Below are 24,663 nucleotides of genomic sequence, written 5' to 3'. Positions count from 1 at the left end.
TCGGATTTCTCAGGACTGTTCACATGACTGGGCAAAGTTTCAGACTCGGACGAAGAATCTTCTCGGGAGAGTTCTCGCGTTTCCTTCACAACATCCGAAAAATCATCGGAAGAACTCACGTTCCTGCGATCCTGTGGTCCGTTCCGAGCAGTACTTTCAGTTTCCAGATTCTTACCGTCTTTCTCGTCCTTCGGGGTGCTTAACGAACTAGCGACATCTACGTGCTCTACTACCAGCGCTGGCACAATATTTGCTTCGAAATCATTCTTTGTTGAACTTGTTGTACTTACGGTTAACGAATCGGTGACATTCATATCATACTCAGTGACGTCCGCAAAGAAAGTCGTGTTATTTGTAGATATATGGTTTTCTAGTAACTTTCTATCGTTCTCTATTGATTTTATGTCAGTGGGATTCGCGATGATCTCGTCAGTTTCAACATGCGTGGGCGAAATAGTGTCATTTATGTATTTATTATTTTCTAATAACTTTCTATCGCTTTCTGTATCGTTCTTTTGTAACTTTACTTTAGTAAGATTCACACTGGATTCATCATATTTGAAATCCGCGGACAAAGACGTATTATTTGTGTATTTATTCTTTTCAAACGGTTCTTTATTACGTTCTCTATCGTTTTCTAATAACTGTCTATTATTCTCTACATTTAATCCTAAATCTTTCTGTGCAACTTCTACAACACTACTACCAGTACTACCCTCGTTGAACGAATGTTTCACGGTGATCGATTCGACGTTAAACTCGTTCGATTCTATGTCTATCGAGAACGTTCCAAAACTGGACGCCCTAGGGACGAAAGTTTCACTAGTCTGAGCGTTACCATTGTCTCCACTCGACTCACCAAACTCGCTAAATTCGGTGATCGAATCTGTTGTAGCCCGATTCTCAATGATCGATTCTGTAGTGACAACAATCGAATCTAAATTATCCGACTCAGACTGCGTGAAATCGTTGTTGATTTGACTCTCTGGAGGTTGGTCGTTAAGTGAAACGAAAGAGTCACTAGCAGCAGGGTGAACAGAGGAGGATGTAGCGGCAGTGGTGTAATTATTAGTAATAACCGAAGAGTCAGAGACATTCGCACGAAGCAACGATCCCAATGGACTCGTTGATGACAAAGGCAACGACGAAGAAGATTTTTGATCGTCCGCATGCTCCGTTTCATGCACATTAACCATACCAGGACGATCCTCGTTGAACTGTGACGTCGGTTCGTTTGTCACGGTCGACGAGAGCTGTTCACGTTCGCGGGATGCGACAGTTTGGTGCAACGCATGCTGGTTAAACGTGTCCCTACGTTTACGGGTGTACGCGTGCTCTAACATGCTAGCCGATGGGTTAATACTACCTCCTGAGGATGCTTGTTGCCGTGTTCGCCCGCTCGACTGCGACGAGGACGCGGTTGCTGAAGAAGAGGTCTTGTTCCCGTCCGAGGACAGTGGTTTTGTATCCGAGTTCTCGCCAACCAGAACTGCGCAGGCTTTCGTGCTTTGGTACGACCGGTTCACTATGCTGGAAACTGAAATTTGAACGGTGGTTTTGTTAAGGTCTTTGATGTTTTTCACTGTGACGAGATGAAGAGAATAGAAATTTTGAATGAAGTCTTAAAATACCTCTTTTTGCAGTCAGAAAATAGATCGTACGAGGTACTCGTAACTATCGATATAGGTATATCGTGATGCAAATTTGTAATTGTATTTGTATCGTGATGTAAATGAGTAAAGCTTTAGTTTTCAAGTAAATGTATTTATAGAACAATAATATAGATAATCTCGGTGATCTTAGGTAGAATTCGTTATCATTTATTTAAAGCAGAATTCATGTTGTGGATCTCACTGATAAAAATCAGCTAATATGTAGAACAATCCGATATTGCCCATAATACTTGATGACTCGTAAATCAGTAGTATTTCACTTAAATATTACAGAATATAGAGATTCTGTACTTCATATAATTTCTTAAAAATTTATTCGCTATAAATATTTCTACCCAGTTCGTTCAATGTTCAGCACAAAAAATCTAAGAATCTAAAAGCTAAGTCTTGATATCGAACCAAATCATCGGTGATTTAAAAGACTAATTTATTTATTTATAAAATTACTCTATATTTATTTGGTTTTCTAATGATTTACTCGCTATAAATATTTCTAATCTAATCTAATATCACTAATCTTCGATCCATGTGAAAACAAATTTGATATTAAATCAAATCGTTAATGATTCAGAAGATTTGCTTATTTATGAAATTACCCTGTATTTAACAATGAAAACCAACAAGTAAAATCAATTAATTATTATTTATTAATGAATTATTATTTCATTGAACAATGATGTAAACATTTGTTTATTTAATCCAGATGTACAAAGATTGAATATAAATTAGACGATGACTTACCTACTACGTAGGCTAGTGCCGCCGTTATACATAGCGAGACCATAAGCAGTATCATTGCAATTAATTTCCAGCTACACCAGTCGACCCCTTTGACAAAATGGCAGCGAATGCTTTGTCTCCTCATTGGGATCATTGAGGGCGCGTGGCCATACGGTAAAGGTACCCTGAAATCAACAAATTGATCTCATTTTACTTCCGCTTTATACATCAAAGATTATTTACTCTCATCAGGAAATTTTACTGTGTTAGAAAGATTTCGAATATTTTAATAGCAGGAACACAAAAGGTCGTAGAATCGTCTTCCATTTAAAGAGACTAAAAGCGACGATTTATTTAAATAATATACATATTCATCGAGTCACTTTCTATCCAATTCTTCTATACGTTTTTAAGAGATTTATATCTTTAGTGACATCAAACTTGAGAAATCAATTCATCAAGAATGGACTCGTCATATTCTTGAAACAGCTTTGAGCTCTTTTCATATTCTTTATCGGATCTTCGTGTCTTTCCTTAATTAAATTATCAAACTTTAGTCAATTTAAAAATTACATAATTCATCTGCGTTACACCGCCATATTGCTAACTTTCTTCCAAAGTTAAAGAATTTCTTCTTGTTTGAATGAAAAAAAAGTCACGATACCAACCCTCCTACAAAATTGGAGAATTTGTCTTGAGTTTTAATGATTAAAAGAAGATGTAAGATACGTATATCCGGAGCGGAGTCGTAAAGTGGTAGCACGGTCCGTATGATTCGACGCTGTCTCCGAACGTTGATTTCAAAGGAAGCGGAACGCCGGTTCACGTCGTTTGATACGCGGCAAATATATTTGTACTCGTCACGTGCTCTCGCGCAAAAGCATCAACCCAGGGCTCCTGGAGTATGTTTATGCTGAACGTGGAAGCGCGCGTTTCCAAGTAACTCAGAAACGTCTAACAAAAATATTTAAACGGGACGGGCCGGGTTTCCGAGCAGCGAGAGGCTGCCTGTTTGCTTTCGTTGCATCACGCGATAATGGAAAACGAAAGCCAGACGCATCGCCGTCGTCCTCGTCGTCTTATTCGCGCAGATCTTTCCCCTTCTTTCACTTTACAACCCTATGTGCAATCGAAAATCGCGCGAATTCTCTCTTTCTTTATATTTTTTCTTCCCCTCTCCCCTTTTTCTTTTTAAATGACCGATCAAGTTGATTCTTGCGTCTAAATATTTAGAGTACGAATTAAGTCTGGGTTGCATGAGTCGAGAAAAATTTAGAAACTTTGAACGGAAGTTTGGATTTTTTCTGTTTTAAATCTGGAGTTCAGAATCCTTTGTGGGAAGTATATATGTTTCTTTCTTTTTCGTGTATTTTCGTTTGAGGTTGTTCGTGCTTTATTATTTGAAAAGCAAAGAAATCTAAAAAATGTTATTTCCTTTCTACTGAATTTCTGTGAAGAGCTTACTTCGTGACTTATGACACCTTTTTGTTATACAAGTTGACGTTTCATTAATACGATCGATGGATATTCATTCGTGACTTCACTGATAATTGCACGTATCACATTTTGTAGGTGTACCAAAGCCACAAACTATCTTAAAATTTATTATCGTCTTCCAGGAGAAATTAAAATATTTCCTAAAGAAAAAATATCGTATTATGTTCATTCAATTCGAGAATAGTAAGATTAAGTTTTGCCAATAAATAAAAATTCGACGAATATTTGTCCTCTTTAATACAATAAGAACATTTCCACGAAACCAGAATCCCTATAACGTCTAGTTTACGACGGTTTAGTAAATTTAGAGTATGTTTTAGTAAAACTTCAGGATCTATAGAGCTTCGTGGTCCCAAAGCGCACGATTTTTCACGGTAACATGGTGTCACGTGCACAAAAACCATTCTCCGATGGGATGACACTTCAGCTTCAAACATTGACTCATTGTACGACACCATCTGAATAGATGATTCACGAGATCTCCCTTGAGTACGTTCTCCGTTGTTCAAGAAGAGAACACGAAGAAGCCATTGTTCGCCACGGTTCATTCGTTCCGATCTAGCACCGTTCGTTTTTCGAAATTTCCACGACCTATTGCCTCCCTTTTCCTTTTTTTATTCTTCTTCCCTTTAACTTTCGAACAATGAAGGTTCGAAAGTCGTGCAAGACTTTAAAAAAGTTTATAAATTTTCGAATAATAAACTGTCTATTTCAAGCAAATTATTTCGTCGGAACATCGATTCTCATGATATATTTGATACCAAATATAAACTTGTTATTTAATAAATCGTAATATTTTAACGTAATTGTAGATCCAAATGAAATTAGGATGATAGAATCTGATGCAGAAGTTTCCAATGAATTCAAACATTTAATTATTAGGAGCGAGTAAAATTTAAAAATTGCGCCGTCTGTTGTTCAAGCATCACATCTTTTTATAGGAGCAAAAGCGAAAAATACAGAAGCCTATTTATATAGAATAGAATCGTATGGTAGAGAATGAGATAGGCTTACCTGTCCATGTTGTTCTGTAGCTCGACTTTTATTGGACTATTCCCCGTGGACTGATTCTTGTTGTTGTACTCATTCTTCGGTATCTCTGTGAAAAGAGAGAACAGAACGATAGAGACAATTTGTTACGTTGCAGATCGACGAAATTTCTCGTGGGAAATGTTGCCCTAGTTTTTACCTAACCCAACTTTTATTCAGTCTCTCTCTCTCTCTCTCTCTCTCTCTCTCTCTCTCTCTCTCTCTCTCTCTGTTTTTCTTCGTTCGTGTAATATCTTCGCGATTCTTTCTATACAGTATCATGCTGTTGTCCTTTCTGTACGAAATAATTCATTGGTGTACATGTCGGGCAATCGAAGCAGCAATCCAAGAGTCACCGATCTAATCCCATTAAATTCTGACAATGTGCTCTGCATCGTGTTCTATCAATTGTTTAACGCTTTGTTCGAAGATATCGTAGTTGACATACGTAAATCGAGTTTAGTTAGAAAGTTGGAAGCAATATGACTATAAATAGATATTCTTATTTCGAAGTTTTTATATAAAAATAGAAAGTATTCTATTGTATAAATAATTTCTTGTAATGTAACTGTTTTATTATATAATTCTTCTTATATTATTTATTTTCATTTTGAAAGTAATTTATAGTTTGTTTCATATTTGTATAAAAGAAATGTAAAGAGAGATATAACAGACTTAATTTTTCTAATTTGCACATTTTCAGTAAGATGCTTTCGCTAAGTGAGTTCAATATAGAAGAATAATCTACTAAAAAGGAATAATAATAGCGTATTATACTAATTAACCAGTTTAGTTAAATAGGCATTATTTATCGTTCACATTAATACATTGATGGCTCAATATTATTGAGTGAACAACTGAGTATGTATGTATGTATGCAACATATGAGTACACAACTTTGTTTCACCAGCGTATAAATTATGATCGTCTAACTCCACTTTAAACAATCGCATTCACCCGATGCATACGATGAAACGTGAGAAGAAAATGAAAATACTTAAGGACAATGATTCCGTCTATATTAGTATTCATTATACAACGCCGTTTTCAATTATTCGGTTCGAAGGAAAGTCCGAGGGATCGATGAGTGGCCTGCTAGAAAAACCACCATCATTTACACGGGGACGATCTTGTGGTGTTTCCAAGGTGTTCAGTTTTCCTTATGTACCTTGTGGTCTGGCCGCTTGAAATTCAAACCGAAACCACGATGAATCATGTACTTATCGATTCAACACGGGGCCTCGTTCACCGTCTCACTTCTTCCTCTTTTTCCTTCGTCTTTGGGTTGTATCGGTGGAACACGGTGCAAAGAAAAGGTCGCCGCGTCTGGCATCGCAAAGTGCGCGAACCTCTATCCGCCATATTTTACGATAGGGTTATTCGAGTCACCTAAGCTTCAAAATATCTTAAAATTTAATCTTGAACTTTGCACCGGATAATCAAACTTGTAGTACATCATGGGGCACCATTAGCCTTTAATGCAGATTGATATTTAAATAATAATGAATAATCCTGTTTTACCTGGTCGTATAACGAATAAAAAATGAAAGAAAGAAGACGCGAAGGTTTGTTTAATTCATTTTTTCCGACAGCTCCGCCCATACGCGGTGTCCTCTCTAATTAAGTGTACCTCGAGTAATTAGAAATGTGTATAATAAATATGTCGAACAGATAAAAAGGGTACAATTAACCTGTCAGTGATGGCCATTCATCGAGTACCATTGCAAAGGCTTTGATTTCATGGTGAAATGATCTACCTGTTAGGTTGTGGCCCATTATGAGAGGATTTAGGATTTGAAAGCTCTGTTTAGGTGAATTATTAGTAAATATTGGAACATATTAACTTTGGATTAGGTTTCTTCCAAATTTCCACCAATTAATCTTTAATAAACGATTTAATAATCTTTAATAAAATCTTTAAATACATGATAGTTTGTTTATTTATTTATTGTAGAATTTCTGATATTAGTAAACTACTTGTCTAATTTTTGTAGAACATAAATGTCCAATTAATATTGTAAATGTACTAGTAAAATAAAGCTTTACCTAACTTGATTTAATGCTTTCAAAGAATAGAGGTTTTGGTTATTTCGACTGTTCATTTAATTGTGACGAATAAAAAAATAAATATTCGATTTATGTTACCTATGGGTTATCTTTTTTTAATTTTAGAATCTGCATTGAATAGGATGTAATATTTCTAATATTTTTAGACTGTCACGTATTATTGGATATTTTTGGTCATTGTTATGAAATAAAAATACTCCCCATAAGCCACTTTTGAATAAATTTAACATTCTGTAATGTTACCTGATGAGTGAACGCACTCGTGTGTAAATTTGTTATCCTTATTTTTTAACTCTTACTCGCTTGATGTTACTGAAATTAAGTAAATTCAGTAGCTACAAGCATTACTTTGTCAATATATGCTAATGCACTTGCTTACTTAACGTCACTAAAAAATTTACTCGAACTTGAGAAAAATTAATTAACCAACATTCGAAAACTTTGCAAGAGCACTACCGTTTTTTAAAACCCTTTACCTTAGTTTCTCATAATATAAATTGTATAATCATAATTAAAATACTCTATCAGATTAAAGTCACATATAAATTACAATTTAATCCTTAAAAGAATCTACATAGAGATATTTTCTAGATGTAACCTCAATAACCAATAAAAACCTTAGTCAATAAAACATAGTCACCATGTTATACATTGACAGGTATTTCCAATGCGTGAAAGTAAATCACGTTAGTCTGGTGAGTGATTAAGGCAATTCTGACACGCTAATCGTAGACATATCCCTTTTTCTACGGTTCCTGGCATTAGGCATCGTCTCGTGCGGCGGATAATTACGTATAAAGAAGCAAAACGAATGGGCAAAGAGGCAGTCCAGAATCCCTATAATCACGGATATCTGCCTAAATGCCATAATCATCAAATTTTGGGGCCGAACGACCGGCAAGACCTGCAATTATCGGCTTGGGGTCTACTTTTGCGGACCTTCGTCTTCCCACGCTTCGATTTCCTGCTCATCAGGTATATGTAACGAGTGAAGGGTGAAGCAGCGAATTCTAACGTAAGAATAAAACGAAGGGTTTCCAAGAGTATTTCAATGCGATACTTTTACATGTTTCTATAAAAAAGCATTCACGAGGCAAGGATTTTGTTGTTTGATTACTTTTCAAGATAATTTGATGAGATTATGTTATTTATAGGGGGTGTAAGAGAGACTTTATTTCATTGCAATTTTATGTAAATAGAGTTATAAAAATACAGGAAGAAGTCGTATTGATTAAAGCATTAAAAAATAAAGTACCTACAAAAAATTGTATCTGTGGTATAAAAATAGCGAGGAACATGAAAATACACGTATTTCTTCCAACAACGATACAATCTCAATGTCCACAACCATGATTCGCCTAACCGTTAGGAAAGATGAATGACCATAGAATTTTGCAAACACTCGGATGACGGATTCGACGAAGCCGAGAAGTGCATTATCGACAGCGGCGAAAGGGACAAAAGCCTAGAAAAGATTGGTGGCTGTGTCGATGACCAGACTAGGGAGGAAAAAAGAGAAAGACCAAGGATCGACCTTAGGTGGAGCCTAAAGTATTCTGTGGAAGGTCATAAGCGTCAGCCAGTGTCATAACCGAGGGTCAATAAGTCGAGAGATCATAAATCACCGTTCGAGTCGCATCCCACGTTTTTGAAACGCTATATAAAGCTTTCAAGTGTTCCGAGGTTTCGCCAGAGAATCGTTTTTGGCGCCTGGGTCGTCTGAACCGTAGAAAATTTCGAGTCCTTCCTTAGTTAGCAACCAAACATGGAAGGAACGCGTCTTATTGTGTTGTTCAGAACGTCAGAAAGCTCGGTTTTCGTCTATGTTTTCCCTGTAGTTGGTGTAGATTGCTGTTAAAGCGTCTCGAAAAGCCTGTTCACGGTATGCTTTTCCTCTGTCGAATGCACTCAACTGTTGGGACATTGAGGCACGTCATTTCATGGCTGTGCGTCTCTGGTAAATTTCGATTACCTAGCTGCTGGTTCTGAGAGAGAATCGTTTTAAGCGTCTCTTAGGGTAGTTTTTCGGTCATCAGCTCCGACGTAGATGGAAAATTATTACGAAAATGTGGAAAATTTTGGGGCTACTGATTGAAGCCAAGAACTAAGGAAGAATCTCTTCTCTTTTTAGAGAAAAAGATTTAGTAGCTTTGAAAATTTTATGACTGATTATATGTACACATTATGAACCAAAAATTTGAAATCATTTCCCAGTGCTTATATCGAATCTGTTACTAATTCTGTTAAGTATATTTAAAATTAACGTGACAGATATTTGAGTAGCAATTTCCTACAGCTTTCAACACTTTTCGCAACATCTTTTCAGAATATTCTATACAGATCAACTTTTTTAAATTTTTTCAAAGTATTCTATATAGGTAGAACGACTTGTTTTAAAGTTTCTAGGAAACAGGCTCTACTTGTTCTTCCAAAATAAATGAAGAGCCTTTCATTTTGGATATTTCGACAAATAACGAAAGTAGATTTTTGACAAAAACGTTAAATTTTCTAGAAACTACTCGGGGTCCTGGTTGGCCGATAAGATAACGGCTAGAAGGAAACTTCGTCTTGAAAATTATCGCACCCCCGCCCATCATTGGTTACCACTGATTACAGCGTGTACTACCCTCGTCAGAAACGTCAGTCACTTCCCCCTCTCCTTGGCTAAGCCTTCTTATTATGGCCCTCGATGAAACATTGTCCGTGTTATCGGTGGACACACCTCCTCCAAACACTTTTCTTCCAAGAATTTTTTCCCTTTTACTTTCGTTCAGCAAACTTCAGAAGTCACTGTGATAACCGACTAAAATCTATATAATCAATTTTAAATCATCGATATTTTCTTAAACTTTTAAAGAATCTTTCGAATCACCGCTACTCTTCTAAGATCATCCCAAAGTTTGAGCCAGTTCTCAATTTTAAACGCATTTACTGCTGTTGATAGCATATGATGTGTCGTCTTAACGATCAAAAATTTAATTTTTACCAGATTTTTGATCGTTAGATTTTTATATACGCGAATTAGACGAAAATATGAAATTGGGGTCAGTCTTCGTGTCAGTTTAGGGCTAGTTTTAGATATCCTCGGAAATCTTCCTCGGAAGTTTCATCCTTTTGTTAAATAGAAAATGAAATTCTTGTTAAATAGAGAAGATCGAAAAATCCTTATGTAACTTTGCAACGTTTGAAGAAACCTTTATGGCTATGTATAATACAGTGTTAGAATCTATCTTTGTTTAAACAGAAAAACGCAAAAGCTGTAAGAGTTTGCTTGGCGCAAAGTCGAAAGCTACGTATCTCAAACAGAATCCTTATCTACTGTCTCTTAGGCAGTCAATCTTGCTCTCTAGATATTTGTTTCTCAAACACTTTTAACCGATATCATCCGGGGGAAACTCTCGAGATCCTGGAAAAATGTCGATCGGTGTAAAGTTCGCTTCTGTTTATCTACAGATCGATTATTTAGAGATCCGATGCAAACATTACCAAGAATCCACTACTTCGAATCCACAAAAAGACGTTTGAATATTTTTAGGAAATCTTCGAAATTCTTGATCAAATAGTTTAAACAAAAGCATATATTCGATATATATAGTAATATATATAAAACGTTTTATACACAAAATTTTACCCAAACGATATTTAATGTCGATTTAAATCATAATTTATATTTGCCAAAGACACAAAGAATTCTGATACGATATTTAATGTATCAAAACTTGTCAAGTATAAAACGTTAGCAACAGATCTTCTACTATAATTTTCGTGTCGTCATCGAAAGAACGGCTCTGATTTATTTCATCCAGCAGTTTCTTAACAAGCTCAAACAATTATCGAGCTGATCAAGCGGAGATACGTAATCGTACAACTTTGTGTTTCGAGGAAGTGAAACCCCTTTGCCACGTCTTTGTCGTGGCCTCTTTTTCGCTTTGAGAACGTAAATCAATGCCTTGAGCAACCCCTAATACTCACTTGGTATACTGTAGAAGCCGCCTGATGAGGTGCGTACGAGGCAGGACGGCTGGAGGTCGGGATCACGCTCGTGATCGCTGGCTGCGTGACTTCCTGGCAATCTTCCGTTGACGCGGCTCATTGTAGGGTTACGGGGTGGCACATCGGGCGGGCCCCGCGGCGCCGAATTGTCCAACAAACACCCTATAACAAACGAGAAGAGATACTTGTTAATTATGTCCGTGAATATCTCGATAACTGAAATATTTCAGAAATTTTAGAAGATCTTTTTCATCTTTAGAGCTTTAGATTTGTTTTCATGTTAACTTTATGTTTTATTGTCTAACCTTCGGATTCTTTCTTATTTTAGTTTCAAATAATTTTACCGCATGCCTAGATTTCTTTTGTATTCTTATAAAGTTAACGTTTTATTAAATAATAGCATCTATACCGTATATCAAAAATTTTTCTCTGAATTTTCCAAACAATAAATACCACGCAACCGCTATTACAACTGCCATTAAAACACGTTCAAAGGACAATTCGATCCCGCTTAAAAATAACGTTGTGGTTTAGATTACTGGGCCGGGTCTTCTTCCAGGTACTCGAACAATGTCTAAGCGTAATCCTGGGCAGGTGGCCAGGCGGTTTTCATCGAGGCGAAAGGGTTGAGCCGATCTCGCGATTAGGCACGTTTCACACAGCCAGGCTTTCGCCGCCGCTACAGGGATTACAACGACTAGGGGGAGTGACCCAGAATCGCAAAACTCTCTCTCCTCTGCGCAACGATGCGAAATGAAAATTTTTCGAAGGCAGTTTCACAGCTTTGTCATAGTGCTCTGTGACAGGTATAACAATGTCACCCCTTCTCTCTCTCTTTTTTCTCTTTTTTTCTCTCTTCCTCTCCACTTTTCCAAAAAGCACACACCAATAACGGAAGATGTGTTGTCGTTCCTTTCTTTTTTGTCGTCGATGTATCAGAAGTCTTTGTTGGAATTTCTATAACAATCCTTTTTTCGCGCGTCAATCGATGGTCTTCAGGAAGCAATATACCAGATTCGTGGCTTGTTCGAACGAAATGTTTGGTGTAGAATCGATCCTGCTACTGGCTTTGAAAATTACTGGCAAGTCTGATTTTACAGAGGTGAAGGAGCAAAGGTAGTTTTGAATTTGATGAAACCACAAGAAAGTAGAGCTCAGTATGAAATTAGTAATCGTTTAAAGGAGATTTAAAGATTCGTATAAAAATGTATAAAATATCCGAAGTAAAATGCTTATAATACTTAATAAAGAAAACAGATTACCTTAATCATTCCATGAAAACATGAATTTCTACAAAGATCCGCAGCTCAGCTTGTTATAATATCGTATTAAAATATTAACTTATTCACACAATTAAGACAGAAATGACTGGAAAGACGCGTTTCGAATGCGAGGCTACGTTAAATCTACATTCATCTCGAAGAGTTTCAGGAAAAAAGAATCGAAATTCCATTATGAAGAATGTTATCCCGTACCGAGAGCAACGGTTCCATAAATTTAGTTTCTCGAGCAAGCCGAATAGAGAGGGTCGCAACTCATTTTTAGATTTCCTCGAAGTCGATACTCGGAAAGTGGAGCAGTCTCTGGGTTCTTTAAGTCGATTATAAGCCCGGTCAGATTCGAAGCACCCTCTCCTTCTCTCTCTCTCTCTCTCTCCCTTCCTCCCTCTCTTTTTCTCTTTCATTGTATCGGGCACAATCTAAAACGCCTAACAGACCAGAGCTCCCCGGATAGGGTGACCGTCGAAGAAACTCGAGCTGCGTTCTTTTTACGTTCTCTATTAGCCAATGAACTGGATCCTTTCGAGCCCTTTTTTACGCCTGTAAAGAACGTCCTTCTGACATTTGATCGACTGGTACGCAACAGGAAGCAGAGAGAAACCTGAACGAATAAAGAACTGGGTGCTCTTCTGGAAGGGTATGAGCAAGAAGGTACCAAAGAAGAAGCACAAGAAAAAAGATATGAAAAAGACGAGAGAATGTTGGATTTTAAACTTTTGCGATGATTAGGTGACACGGGTGCTTCTTCGAGTTTCTATCATGCTTTTAATACGTTGTACCTAGTTTGCACCATGCTCCGACGTTTGGCAAACAAGGTTTGCTTCTTCAGGTTGAAACTATACAGTTTCTATTGAAGACACCATCGAAACCGGCGAATAAGGAGAATGAATGTTCAAATAAGTGAAGTTTATCGTACAATTAACTGCAGAATATTGACAGCAATAAGTGCTAGTTCGTCGAATCGTAGTTACCTTATCTTATGCTAAAAATGGAGTGGAAAAAGACCTTCACTCTGTAAAATGACAAAGACTTTCCCAATCTGCAACTAATCGCTCGTCTCTCACTTTTTCTTCATCCCCAACGATTCGTGAGGGAATTTCGATTCGTGCTCTGTTTGCACTACCTCGCCCCTTCGCCCCATCGCCTTCAACTAAGAGCACTCGACCCTTTTACGAGCGAACTTGCTCAGTTTCGACATTTTCCCCCGAGGGGCGACCCGCCATTTTGTGTTACCAGCAGCATGCATCGGTTCACCAAAGAAGCTTCGGACATGTAAATTGCAGTAACATCAAGCTAACGTCGAGGAAAATGAAAGAATGAGAACCAGTGGTCTCTTGTACAAGTGATCTAATATTACGTACAATCGAAGCTTGAATAAACTCCCGAAACCTCGAAAACCTCTATACGACTACAATTTTGTTCCCTCTCTTCCGTTTCACTGCGGAAGCCTCTTTGCGTCGACAAATAAACTTGCTTCATCTCGAATTATCTGCCACGTTTACGAATGAATTTTATGAACTTGCATAGAATTGTTTAACTCTATATGTTTATTTGTTACGGTACGGTACGGTTTTTCTTTCGGATGACGAATATTATATTTTGTACAAAATATATTTAGATACAAATAGACTATGCATGAGTAAATTTTAAAATCTGTCAAGTATCATTTTGTGCCGATTACTGTCATATTAGTAATGTTTAGTGTCATATTAATTGTTGTGTATCAACAGTTTCAACTTTCGTATTCGATATTTATATAGTATTTATATGTAGTATATTTTTATAGTTTCAAATGCTATTTTAATAATACTTTTTAATAATAAATGACCAATTTCCTGTGAAAGCTCCAAGTGTAAAATATATATATATATCGTCGTGAGAAATTTTCCTATGATATAAATGTTAGTAATGACAATCTTTTCTTATATATAATGTCATGTATTACGAGTTAATTTTTTAATCAGAATAGTATTGAAGTTTTATCAAAGAATAATAGAAATAGAAGAATTTTGACAATTTTCAGGCTTCTGAAAATTCTCAAAAGACGCATGTAACTATTATTTTTAATATCATTAGGAAAGATTCGAACAGCTTCAACCTATCCCACAACAAAGCGAACACTAGTAGCATTAATCATACCGTATTCGTCAACTCAACAGAATCATCACAATACCTCTCAATCCACTTCCAAAATCTACAAGCCACCATTGACATAACAGTGTAAGTAACTTTGCGCCCAGGCATCAGGAGGCAAAGAAGAATAGCAAGAAGCCATCGAAGCAGAAGACTCTTCGCAGCACGTCGTTATTCTTCCTAATAGATCGGCGGGAGTAGTCATTGTGTCGGTCGTTACACGGCCGATCCTTTCTTCTCTGCCGATCGGGTCGCGTCAAAAGGACGAAAAGAGCAACGACGAGGACAGCAACTACATAAAGAATCAGCGCCAGAACGACCAAGGCTACCTCACTATCCCGTAATCCAGGATGAATCTCGTGCTATACAGACCGAGCACGTTGCCGAAGAATCTGGGTCCTATTGGTGAATCGAATTATGCTCGGTTACTTGAACCTACTAAGTCCTCTCCTTTCCCAGATTCAGTGCCATGGGGTCAGCCCTACAGAGACTCAGCAAGTAAGTCTCAAAAGTTTCAAGAGTTTACTTTGAAGAATCTAGAAGTGTATATATTTCTTCCTTATTTCTTAACTTCTTAATTTCCATAATTTATAGGTCATGGTGCAACATAAGTAATTTGTTTCCAGATTATACTTGTACTACATTTTTAATAAATGTATGTTTGGAACAAGTATCTTGTCCGAATGTTTCTGTGAATTACTACATAGAAGCATGGAGCGTAGTTGATCCATCTTTGAACCTACTTGAGTTCATCGCTACTACAAATACACATTGGTGAATCGAATTGTACTCGGTTGCTTGAACCTACTAAGTCCTCTTTCTTCAAAGATTCAGCGCCATGGGCCCCGTAAACGCGACGATGAAAACGTTAGAAAGGAAAAGAGGGCCCAGTGGTCCCGAGAAAAAAGGATTTTGTTGAATGAGCGGGGCAAGGACGGTTGTTGTCGCACCGGGCCGCGTAATGGATGTGCGCCCATTGAGAATGCACGTCGAAACGCGTAACATAATATAGGGCGAGCAAGAGCCCATGTCTAATGGAATTTATTAGAGAAGGGAGCCTCCGCCAAAGATATACCTGAAGAATCTTTTCTTCCTTTTTCGCTTACGTTCGTTCCGCGTGGCATGCGTCTTCGATCGGAATCAAGAGCAAACGAAAAAAGAGCGTCGTGATTTCTCTGTTGCTCTCTTGTTAGCACTTACGATTAGCTGTCGCGTGTAGAAATAGGTTTATGTGTGTTGTAGGTTAGGCGAGACGCTTGGGATTACTGGTTTGATTTATGGTAATTGCGGCTTGGGAAAGTGGAGATGTTCCTATGGCTTTCTAAATGTTCGAATTTGTCTGACCAAATAACGAATGTCTCTGGCTTTTGTTTTATGTTTCGTTATTAATGAGCTTGATCGACTTACTGGTTGACTTCGCTCGTTAATTCTTAATGCTCATTATCATAAATTCTTCAACTACAAAAGAATGTTAGGATTTCCTCGAATCTTGATCTGGACAAACTCTGAAAAATATGCTCGCTTACAGGATTGAATTAATCTTTCCCGAAATACGTATTGCTTTACCAACATCGACCGAGAAATTGCCTGTAATCGTGGACGTTTCGCTCCAATTTACCCTTCGGCAAAAATCGAAGAGTACAACAGAGGGAGAGGAATTGTAAACTTTCATCGATGTATACCCTATTGATTAAAAAAAAAATCACGCGAGTGGGCGTTCGTGATAAAATTTCCGAATAAACTCTACAGAGCGTGGAATTAATTTTTGTAGGAAATCGTGGCCAGTGTTAAATCGTTCAGAAGTAAAACGCGACATGAAGGAAGATGGTGGCGTAACGTTTACCGTTGGTACGATGGGGAGAAGTGAGCAAACGATTGGGATCCCTGGTCACGTATCACCAGACCGAAATCGATGTATTTTGGGGAGCGGAACGGAGGAAAATGGACAAGGGTTAGCCTCGTGTCTGGATTAGCTTTCGAACCGGAACGAATTAATACTAAAACGAGTACGCCACGGGGAAAAAAATGTGTGTACGCGTAAGTCTGGGTTCCCGTGTACCATGGGAATCGCGATCCCGAAACGAATTCGTGTAATAGGATGGAGATCATGGACCAACAGTATACCGAATGCAACTCGCAACATTATATACTACGATTTGCTTTTTATCCTTATTTTTTTTAGGGTGAGGTTATTCAAAAAATGAAAAGCGACAATTATAAATTGTAATATGATATGTAATTGAGAGCATTTTCCGTGGCTTTTTACCTCTTTGTCTCTTTTTTGTGGATAATGAAGGATAAAAGAGTGGATGTGTATTTGTTAATTAAGATAATCTCGTGATAAATGCAACAGATCCTAGATACTAGAGATCGAACACACTTTAAAAGTGGCCTGACATGCGTCGTATTGGCCGATAAAAGGACCAGAAATATTCTTTCGATAATATTTTCATAGAGGGTCTGCGTTCATGCCTGTCTGGATCCACCAGAATATAATTATCTCGGCACGAGGCAGGATATAATTCACATCCTGCGTCAGAAGCCCTTCCGGATGTACGTTTTCAGTCGGGACACGTCGATCTTGTCTTTTTACAGACACCACCACCTTCCCTTCTCTCTTTCTGGAAAGTTTCGGTGTCGAAGTTGGAAACTTTGATCGACTTTGATCGGTTGCTTCGAAAATTTACAGGCCGGGTTATTCACGCTATTCGACGGTTCATTTTCAAATATATACCCTCCCTTCGATGTGACCCGAAATATGAAAAAAAAACTTTAGCACGTAATACATGATCTAAAATAATATATTCTCTTTTTACTAAGAGAATATAATAGTCGTAGATAATTATGGAAGATGGAGGAAATTACAAAGTCCTATTTATAGTTGTTAGTCATGGTGGTTCGATACGGTATTCAAAGCGATGAGACGATAATTTATTTAATCACTTAACGCACGTATCCGTAACATATAAAAATTGTTTTTAATTTAGCCATAGTTCTTTGCGCATTCGAGATTTTATATAGCAGAATACCCATATATTTTATTAAAAGATATAGATATACATTGTAGACCTATTTGCATCGTCTGCTGGTTTTTAATATGAAAAATTTAATTTATGGTCTTGAGAACTACGACATTTTATACATATACTACAATATCTACAATATATATCTTATGGAAAATATATTGTGTATCTGTCTGTATTGTAAATTGTTTTTCTATTATAATAAGATTTAATTTATGGATGCAAGAGTTACAATAGTTTATACATACATTGAAACATCTATATATTTTACAAAACAATATGCTATATATTTCTGTGCATTGTCTGTTGTCTTTTAAGAAATTTAATTTATGTATTTTAGAATAAAAATTTACATCACATTCTAGATCATGATTCATATGGTGTTCGATGTTTAGATAATTCAGCACGACAAAGCTCGGTTTTGGTGGCCATAGTAGGTTGGGCCGATTTCGATGGTAAAAAATGATTCTCCTTTTGTGACCGTTTCAATCGAACGAGCGGCTCTCGATAGCGCCACTTTAGTCGGCTCTGGTATATTTCATCGAAACGCAATTCAATTACGGCAAATTGATATAGTAGCTAGCGCGCGTTGCGCTGCCGGCAAATTTTCACGAGAACTTTGGAATACTAACCGATCAACCGTGTTCGCGATATTATTATACAACTAAATGTCGCGGTGTCAGCCGGCCCATAAATTATCGGCCACCCGTGTATTCTCACATGATCCTCGTATATTTCAATCAAAATCGTTTATTTAATCTGACTAATACCGATCTTCTTTGAACGATTTACTCTAATTCTTGATTCCACAAGAAAATTATAAGTATTATTTCTCATTATTTTATACTATATATTTTACTAGCATAATTGTTATTACAATATTGAATACGTGGATTCTTCATATTAAGATTTCATATAAGATAATCATTCTTAAAGTCTTTAATAAGATCCTAATATTATTCAAGTTTCAAATGAGATAATAATTCTTAAATGTTACAATAATTTCCTAATAACATTTGAAGCTTACTTAACTCTTCCTAAGTGTCCCAATACTCATGAACACGAATATATACAGAGACAGAGACACGTATATTACAGCTTGTTCAAGGCGGTGTACGCGCGCGCGAAAATGTACGTAGTCGAGGATAAAGGGAGCGAAGAACGAGGGTAAAGAACCACCATAGCGGCCTCTACTATCCCTTCCATCCCTCTAACCTTCCTCCAGCACCCTCCCCTCACGGTTCACCTCACCCTATCTCGAGCTTTGGCCAGGCAGCGCTACCACCATCGTTGCCCTCCTCTGACTTCCAATTAAAATCCTTTCGTCCATCACAGCCCTGCATTCTCTCTTTCTCTCTCTTTCGACACTTCTGCCCCTCTTTCTCTATGGCCATGCAACGGACGGCAGTACGCCCTTTCATTTTTAAAGATTTTCCTCCTCTGATGCCGGCAAGTCGAATCGGAAAAAGAAGTCGAGAGGACTTTACGCCTCGGTCACTCGGAGTTTACGCGCGTTTCTATGGAAAACACGTTGGATTTTTCAGTTCTTGGCTCGATCCAGAGGACATCTTTCGGTTGTGCGTTGTTTGAGATTGATTCCCATAGAATAAGACATTCCACATTGGAAAAATGAATAAATCAGGCAAAGGTTTTTGAAAAACACAAAAACTTGATTCAATTTTTTATCCCCGAAGGCAAGGGAAAAGATATCTTCATAGAAGATACAAAGTGTATCTTGCGAAAAAGAATTTTGCTTGTAAAAATTGGGACACTAACTGATTTTTAGCAACGGTATATAATCATTAGCGAAATGTACAAATTAATGAGAAATTAATAACAAATAATAAATTTTAATTGTCATATAAAATTTAATTTGAAAACTTGTGTAAAGGCAACAGTATGTATAACTTCAATGTGCTGTTTATGATTGACGTATTGGTAAGTGGTTTATGTGTGGTTTCCGCATACGTTTTATGTATACATCAACGGGTGCACACGTGAACATGATTGCGCTGTCTTATTCTCTCTCTTCATCGCCAATTCTTCCATTTTCGTCTTTCTCGTCCCTTAAACTGTGTAGAATGGCGGCAAGAGCGGTCGTTTTTTCAGCGAACAAAATGGAAACTCGACGGGTTCGAGAGACGGATCTCGAGAGTGACTCGTTCCCTGGTTAGGGGAGGAAAAAGGGCTTAATTCGTTTCCCATTAGAATTTACGCGCCACGGGAATGAAGAGAGGCTGCGAAACTGCCGGGGAAAAGAAAGTCTGGAGGGTGGAAAGAACGGATAGAGAGAAAAAAAAGGGAGCTCGAATCTTTCTACTTTTCTTTCTTCGCCGAACAACCATCGAATTTCGCGGCGAGGAAACACCGCGCAAAATAAAATTAGCTTTATCGATGTGACGCACACGAGTGTAAGATAGAAGAAGAAGAAACGAAGGTTCGAATCACTGTTTCATGCGAAAAATCGGATGAAATCGATGTCGAATTATCTTTTTTATGCGATTCGCTTCCCGATAGTCACGAGAGATCGATAGCCAAGAAATGTTACAGTATTCTTGCTTTTTCCGAAAAGAATGTTATTTATACTTTGATTGAGTTTGTTACTACATGTTAGAACATTAAAAAGTCTCTAGTATAGTTTGACTTCAATATTGTATTCTTGAATTTTAAAAACATACTTTTCCCTGATAATTGCTTCAAGACAGAGTCATATTCATAAGTTCAACAAAAATTGAATAATTCACACAGTTAATTCAACTTTATCGCTACTTATATCAAACAACGGCCAGAAGACGAAGACGGCGCGTAGATGGCGCAAAACGTGCGAAAAGAAGGAGGTATAAAAGTAATAACGCTCCATTTCACGAGTCAGTAAATTCTAATCGAGGATCGTTAATCGGCGATGAGCGGAAGTCGAGCGTGCTGCAGGGCACGTTTTTTCCTCCACGCTTTCTTTCTTTTACCGCGTTGAAACCGAGCGGACGCGTACACAGACCTTCAAGATCCCCCAAGACGCGCACTCGAATTCACACGGACCGGCGCTCCTTTGATTTCGATCCCCTTCCATTTTCCAAAGAAAAATTCCTCGCGGGAACACCAGCAAACCATCACTTTTCTACGGTCCATGGCTTAGATCTTGCTTCTAGAGGAAAAAAGATGGTGGAAAAAGAGAAAGAACAGGCTCGATGTCGTATCAAGCTGCTCCACTGAACGTCCACTCGAACGCGCGTGCTTCAACGCATCTGATCTTCAACAACCACCGCCTTTTCGTGTCTTTTTATAAGGTGTTCGATAACAGTGAGCAAAATTTAAGTTTAGTAATCGGGACAGATGAGAGAAATGCATATTTTTCAAGTTATAAATAATCGTGAAAACTGCCTTTTCTTAGTGTATCATAAATATGATTATACGTAAAATATGATACTAAAGATGGAGATAATGAAAGAAGTCCATGGACAAAAATGTTGTCTGGGTTATAATCATAGAATTAAATAAAGTCAATTAGTTGATGAGAAAGACACAACTTTTTGAAACACGCTCTACTACACCTTTCGTCTGTCTCGAACGCGTTGTTTCCGCGCAGCACATAAATTCCAATGGGAAAGGAATTAAGCTCTGGCCCATTTCCCCGTGGACTCTTGCGCTTCTGTTCTCTACGAACGCTTTCCTAGCATGAATGGTAGGATATATCATTCGATTACCAGACTGCAGAAACATGCTACTCGTTTTGCACCCACTTTCCTTTTCCTTTTCGTTCGTTGCTTATATTCCAGCGCGGCAAACGAACATTCATTTTTTTCATCTTGAGGCATTATCGGCTCGTTAAAGAAGTTATTACGAGCGGCCAATCGTTTATCGGCTCCTCACTAACTCTCTTTCAAGGCATTGTGAACCGCAGACGATTCGTTTGCGAGCACCGCGTTCCCAGAATCTCGCGAGTCGAGATGATTTTCACCAAAGAATCCTTCGTTTATGGCTATTTTATGCGTGGAAATGTGCTTAAGATATTAGGAGATAACGTTGCGTTAACGCAACATTCCATTTCGAATTCTTTTTCAGTCAACTTACGATTTCTTTAAACTGCGCCGGTTAAAGTTTTGTACGCTAATACAACTATATCATACATACACAAGCTTATTAAAAGTATTCGAACACTTCAATATTACGAGTATTACACAAATATTTTGAAATTTTGTTATCGCTGTTATGAGACCCGATTAGCATGATCATATTGGTAAAGTTTGAAATAAATTTGAAAATATATATATATGAAAGTTGGAAATCACGGAAATATTTAGCTATTAACAATTAACTATCTAAACAGCGAATCGACAAGAAGAAACATAAAAAGATTAAATAAATAATATCAAATGGAAAATAGTTCTTACTTTTTTCTTCTTCAATTTGCTTGTTTGCGTTTTGCTCATGGAAGTATGATAATTCCATTGTTCCGGTGCGGTAAAATTTGTACGTTTTGCAACTGCATTTATATTTTGCGATTTACACGAGAAGCCAGCTTGGTTCCGCGTTTTTCCGCTGACTTTCCGGCGTGTAACAGCGCGTGTTTACTTGCTGTTTAGAGTGTACAGCATATGCGCGCCCTTCATAAACAAGCGTCTGTTTTATCGTGACGTGAATGCGCGTCCTTCGTAGCGAAAGGATTTAAAAAAAAGAGAAAAATGAAATATACGAAAATTAGTTGCACATCGATCCAATATTTTTTAGTTCTTTCCTACAACAGGATTTTCACGTTGTACAATATTATATTATATTATGTTATACTGTAAAAAGTATTGTATCGTTTTACACAAGTATAGAGTCTCGATTTCGAAAGATCTATTAATGGTTACACTATATAATTTTAGCAAACAATTGTCTCGAAAATCTTAATCTTTAATTTAATTTAATAATTAAACAGTTTAATCGAAAGTTCTAATCTTAAATCTTAATTCGTTAAAATCTTATCCAAGAGAAATTCCTCCCGTAGAAACAAATATAATTTTCTATACAAGAAACACAAGAATATTATTATTATACTTGCATTGGATTATTTAAAAGATTAGGTTTCTTAATAAATTATCTACTATATTTGGACTTACAGATACCAAAACCTTTTATGCATAAAAATACCAGGAAATTACTATACCTACAGCAAATTATTTTCAAAATTGGGCTTATTACAGATCCATTATCTTTATTATCTCCCAAATATGACAAAAGCTTCCTTCTAACCGTAAATAAAAAAAAGGCTGTTCCACGTCTAAAATCACCGAGCAAAAAGCATCGGTAGGATCCAAGAGAATACTCGCAACTCTCAGAACATAATTCCCTACGTCGCAAACGAGCGTTGGAATAATTAATGCACGTGTGTACTCTTTTTTCACGACCTGCGATGTTACAATGACGTGAGAAACTGAAACATCACCATTTCCAGAGAGTCGTGCGGTTCGACGGTCGTTCGTGTGCGAGAAACGTTAACACGCATCTTCTTCCCATGTAAAATCCAGCCAACGGTTGACTTTTTGCATTTTCGAACCGAAAACTAGGCAGACTCGTTTCGTCACCCACGCGATCGATCACTATCGCTGGACAGATCGTATTCACGACAGCTGAGAGTCGATCGTGCTGACCGATTTACAGCAAATTATCATAATGCAAAGGTCCTTTTTTATTTGGAAGAATTTTATAATCAATTCTCATTGAGAATTATAAGTAAATTATTCTGGCGTGGTACTATAACGTGAATAATAAGTGATTATCGTATGTTTCATTCTAGCTGAATCTAATGCTTAAATCTAGAAATAATTCAACGATTTTTAAAGATTATGAGACAACGAGTGGTTTGCTTTCGCGACCTTGAAAGGATGACACTTATGGTTGGGTGAATTGGAAATACTTAGTTTCTATTTCACGTGGAATTATGTTGTACGCTTTTTCCAAGATATTGGATCATTGAACGTCGTGGTTTCCATTTGAAGGCCGTAAAAAGAAATTTATATATTCTGAATTTAAGAAATTTGTGGATGTATGTAACTTTATGAGGAAAACTTAGAAGACTCTTCTTTTAAATCGAAAGTTATGTATATTTGATGCTTTAAAGATATATCTTGATTGGATAAATTGAAAAACTAATAAAATCCACAGAATTATATGTATAACAGTATTTGAATAACTTTTCATACTTAATATTCTTCTACGTATTTCTGCACGTTGCTAATTAAAATACTTTGCATTTGAAGAACTATGTATTTTATCGAGATACTAATCAATTATAAAAAGCATAATTAGATTGCTGCTTAAACGTTCTATAAAAATGTTGTACTTTCTTCAACGAAAATATAAAAATCCATCGAAACATGGATTATTGCACCCACTGAAAAACATGTAAAACAGGTTAAAGAATCTCGGAATTGCGAACGAGTAGTTTCGTAGTGGATCGCAAGCGATCGTAAAAAATAGGAACACGATTCGCGGATGTTCGAACGAAATGGTTACAGTGGTATTCGTGTCCTTTTGAGGAGCGATCTGACGCGCTGAAAAGCGCCAATCCATGATTCCAGCCTCCCACCCACGCAGCAGCCCTGACAGAGTCGACAAGATCGTTTTGTTTCAACGAGCAATTTATCTGTTCCCCGCCCTCGTAACGTGAACATCCTGAGCCCACAACAATACTCGGGACACTAACGACGCACTACGTCACGGTTCAAATTGTTGACGCTGCGACCATTCGATTACTTTTCGTGCAACGCCACACGCTCCCATTCATAAGTATTAGGACATCTACATAAAATGTGATTAATCTCAAGATACAATAAATCTTGACGCTTCAAATACTTCTAAAAGGGTGTTTGGAAATTTGTCTCTGCACTTGAACCTCACCAACTCAATTTTCTCCTGTTTGTGTCAACAACAGTCAACAATCTATTGTATACCTTCCATATTCTTCAGCTGCTCCGATACGATAGTATTTAATCGACGTTCGAATCGCTACACTCATTCGCTATATGTATAGAATCAGTGTGATATGGCAATTCGTCGAGCATTCGTCCGATCATGTACATACAGCATTATAATCGGATACACCTGCCACGTGTACTAATACCAAGGCATTCATCTTCGATCTAGCTAATCACGTTCCACTCGACGAAAAGCGAAGTCAAGCGTTCCTTGATTTCGACACAGATATACATAACGCGTTCGATTCCGCAACGGTGTCAATGACGATCGATACCGTTGATTTATTTGACC

General features: G+C 37.4%; 1 protein-coding gene across 10 annotated transcripts in view; it reads right to left on the bottom strand.

Moving 5' to 3' along the window:
* The window catches only part of LOC126917584 (teneurin-m), a 652,557-nt gene that overhangs the window by 24,399 nt on the left and 603,495 nt on the right, over positions 1-24,663 (bottom strand). For all 10 annotated transcript variants that reach the window (XM_050724604.1, XM_050724608.1, XM_050724607.1 and 7 more), the window contains 4 exons: positions 10,959-11,141; positions 4,905-4,989; positions 2,415-2,578; positions 1,367-1,537 (listed from right to left, as the gene is read on the bottom strand). In XM_050724604.1, the coding sequence (XP_050580561.1) occupies positions 1,367-1,537; positions 2,415-2,578; positions 4,905-4,989; positions 10,959-11,141 (603 nt within the window). The remainder of the gene's footprint in view (positions 1-1,366; positions 1,538-2,414; positions 2,579-4,904; positions 4,990-10,958; positions 11,142-24,663) is intronic.

This window comes from Bombus affinis, chromosome 6 (assembly GCF_024516045.1).
Source record: "Bombus affinis isolate iyBomAffi1 chromosome 6, iyBomAffi1.2, whole genome shotgun sequence".
NCBI classification, from domain to species: Eukaryota; Metazoa; Arthropoda; class Insecta; order Hymenoptera; family Apidae; genus Bombus; species Bombus affinis.
Note: the sequence above shows the minus strand (reverse complement) of the source record. Positions and strands in the feature narration are given on the sequence as shown.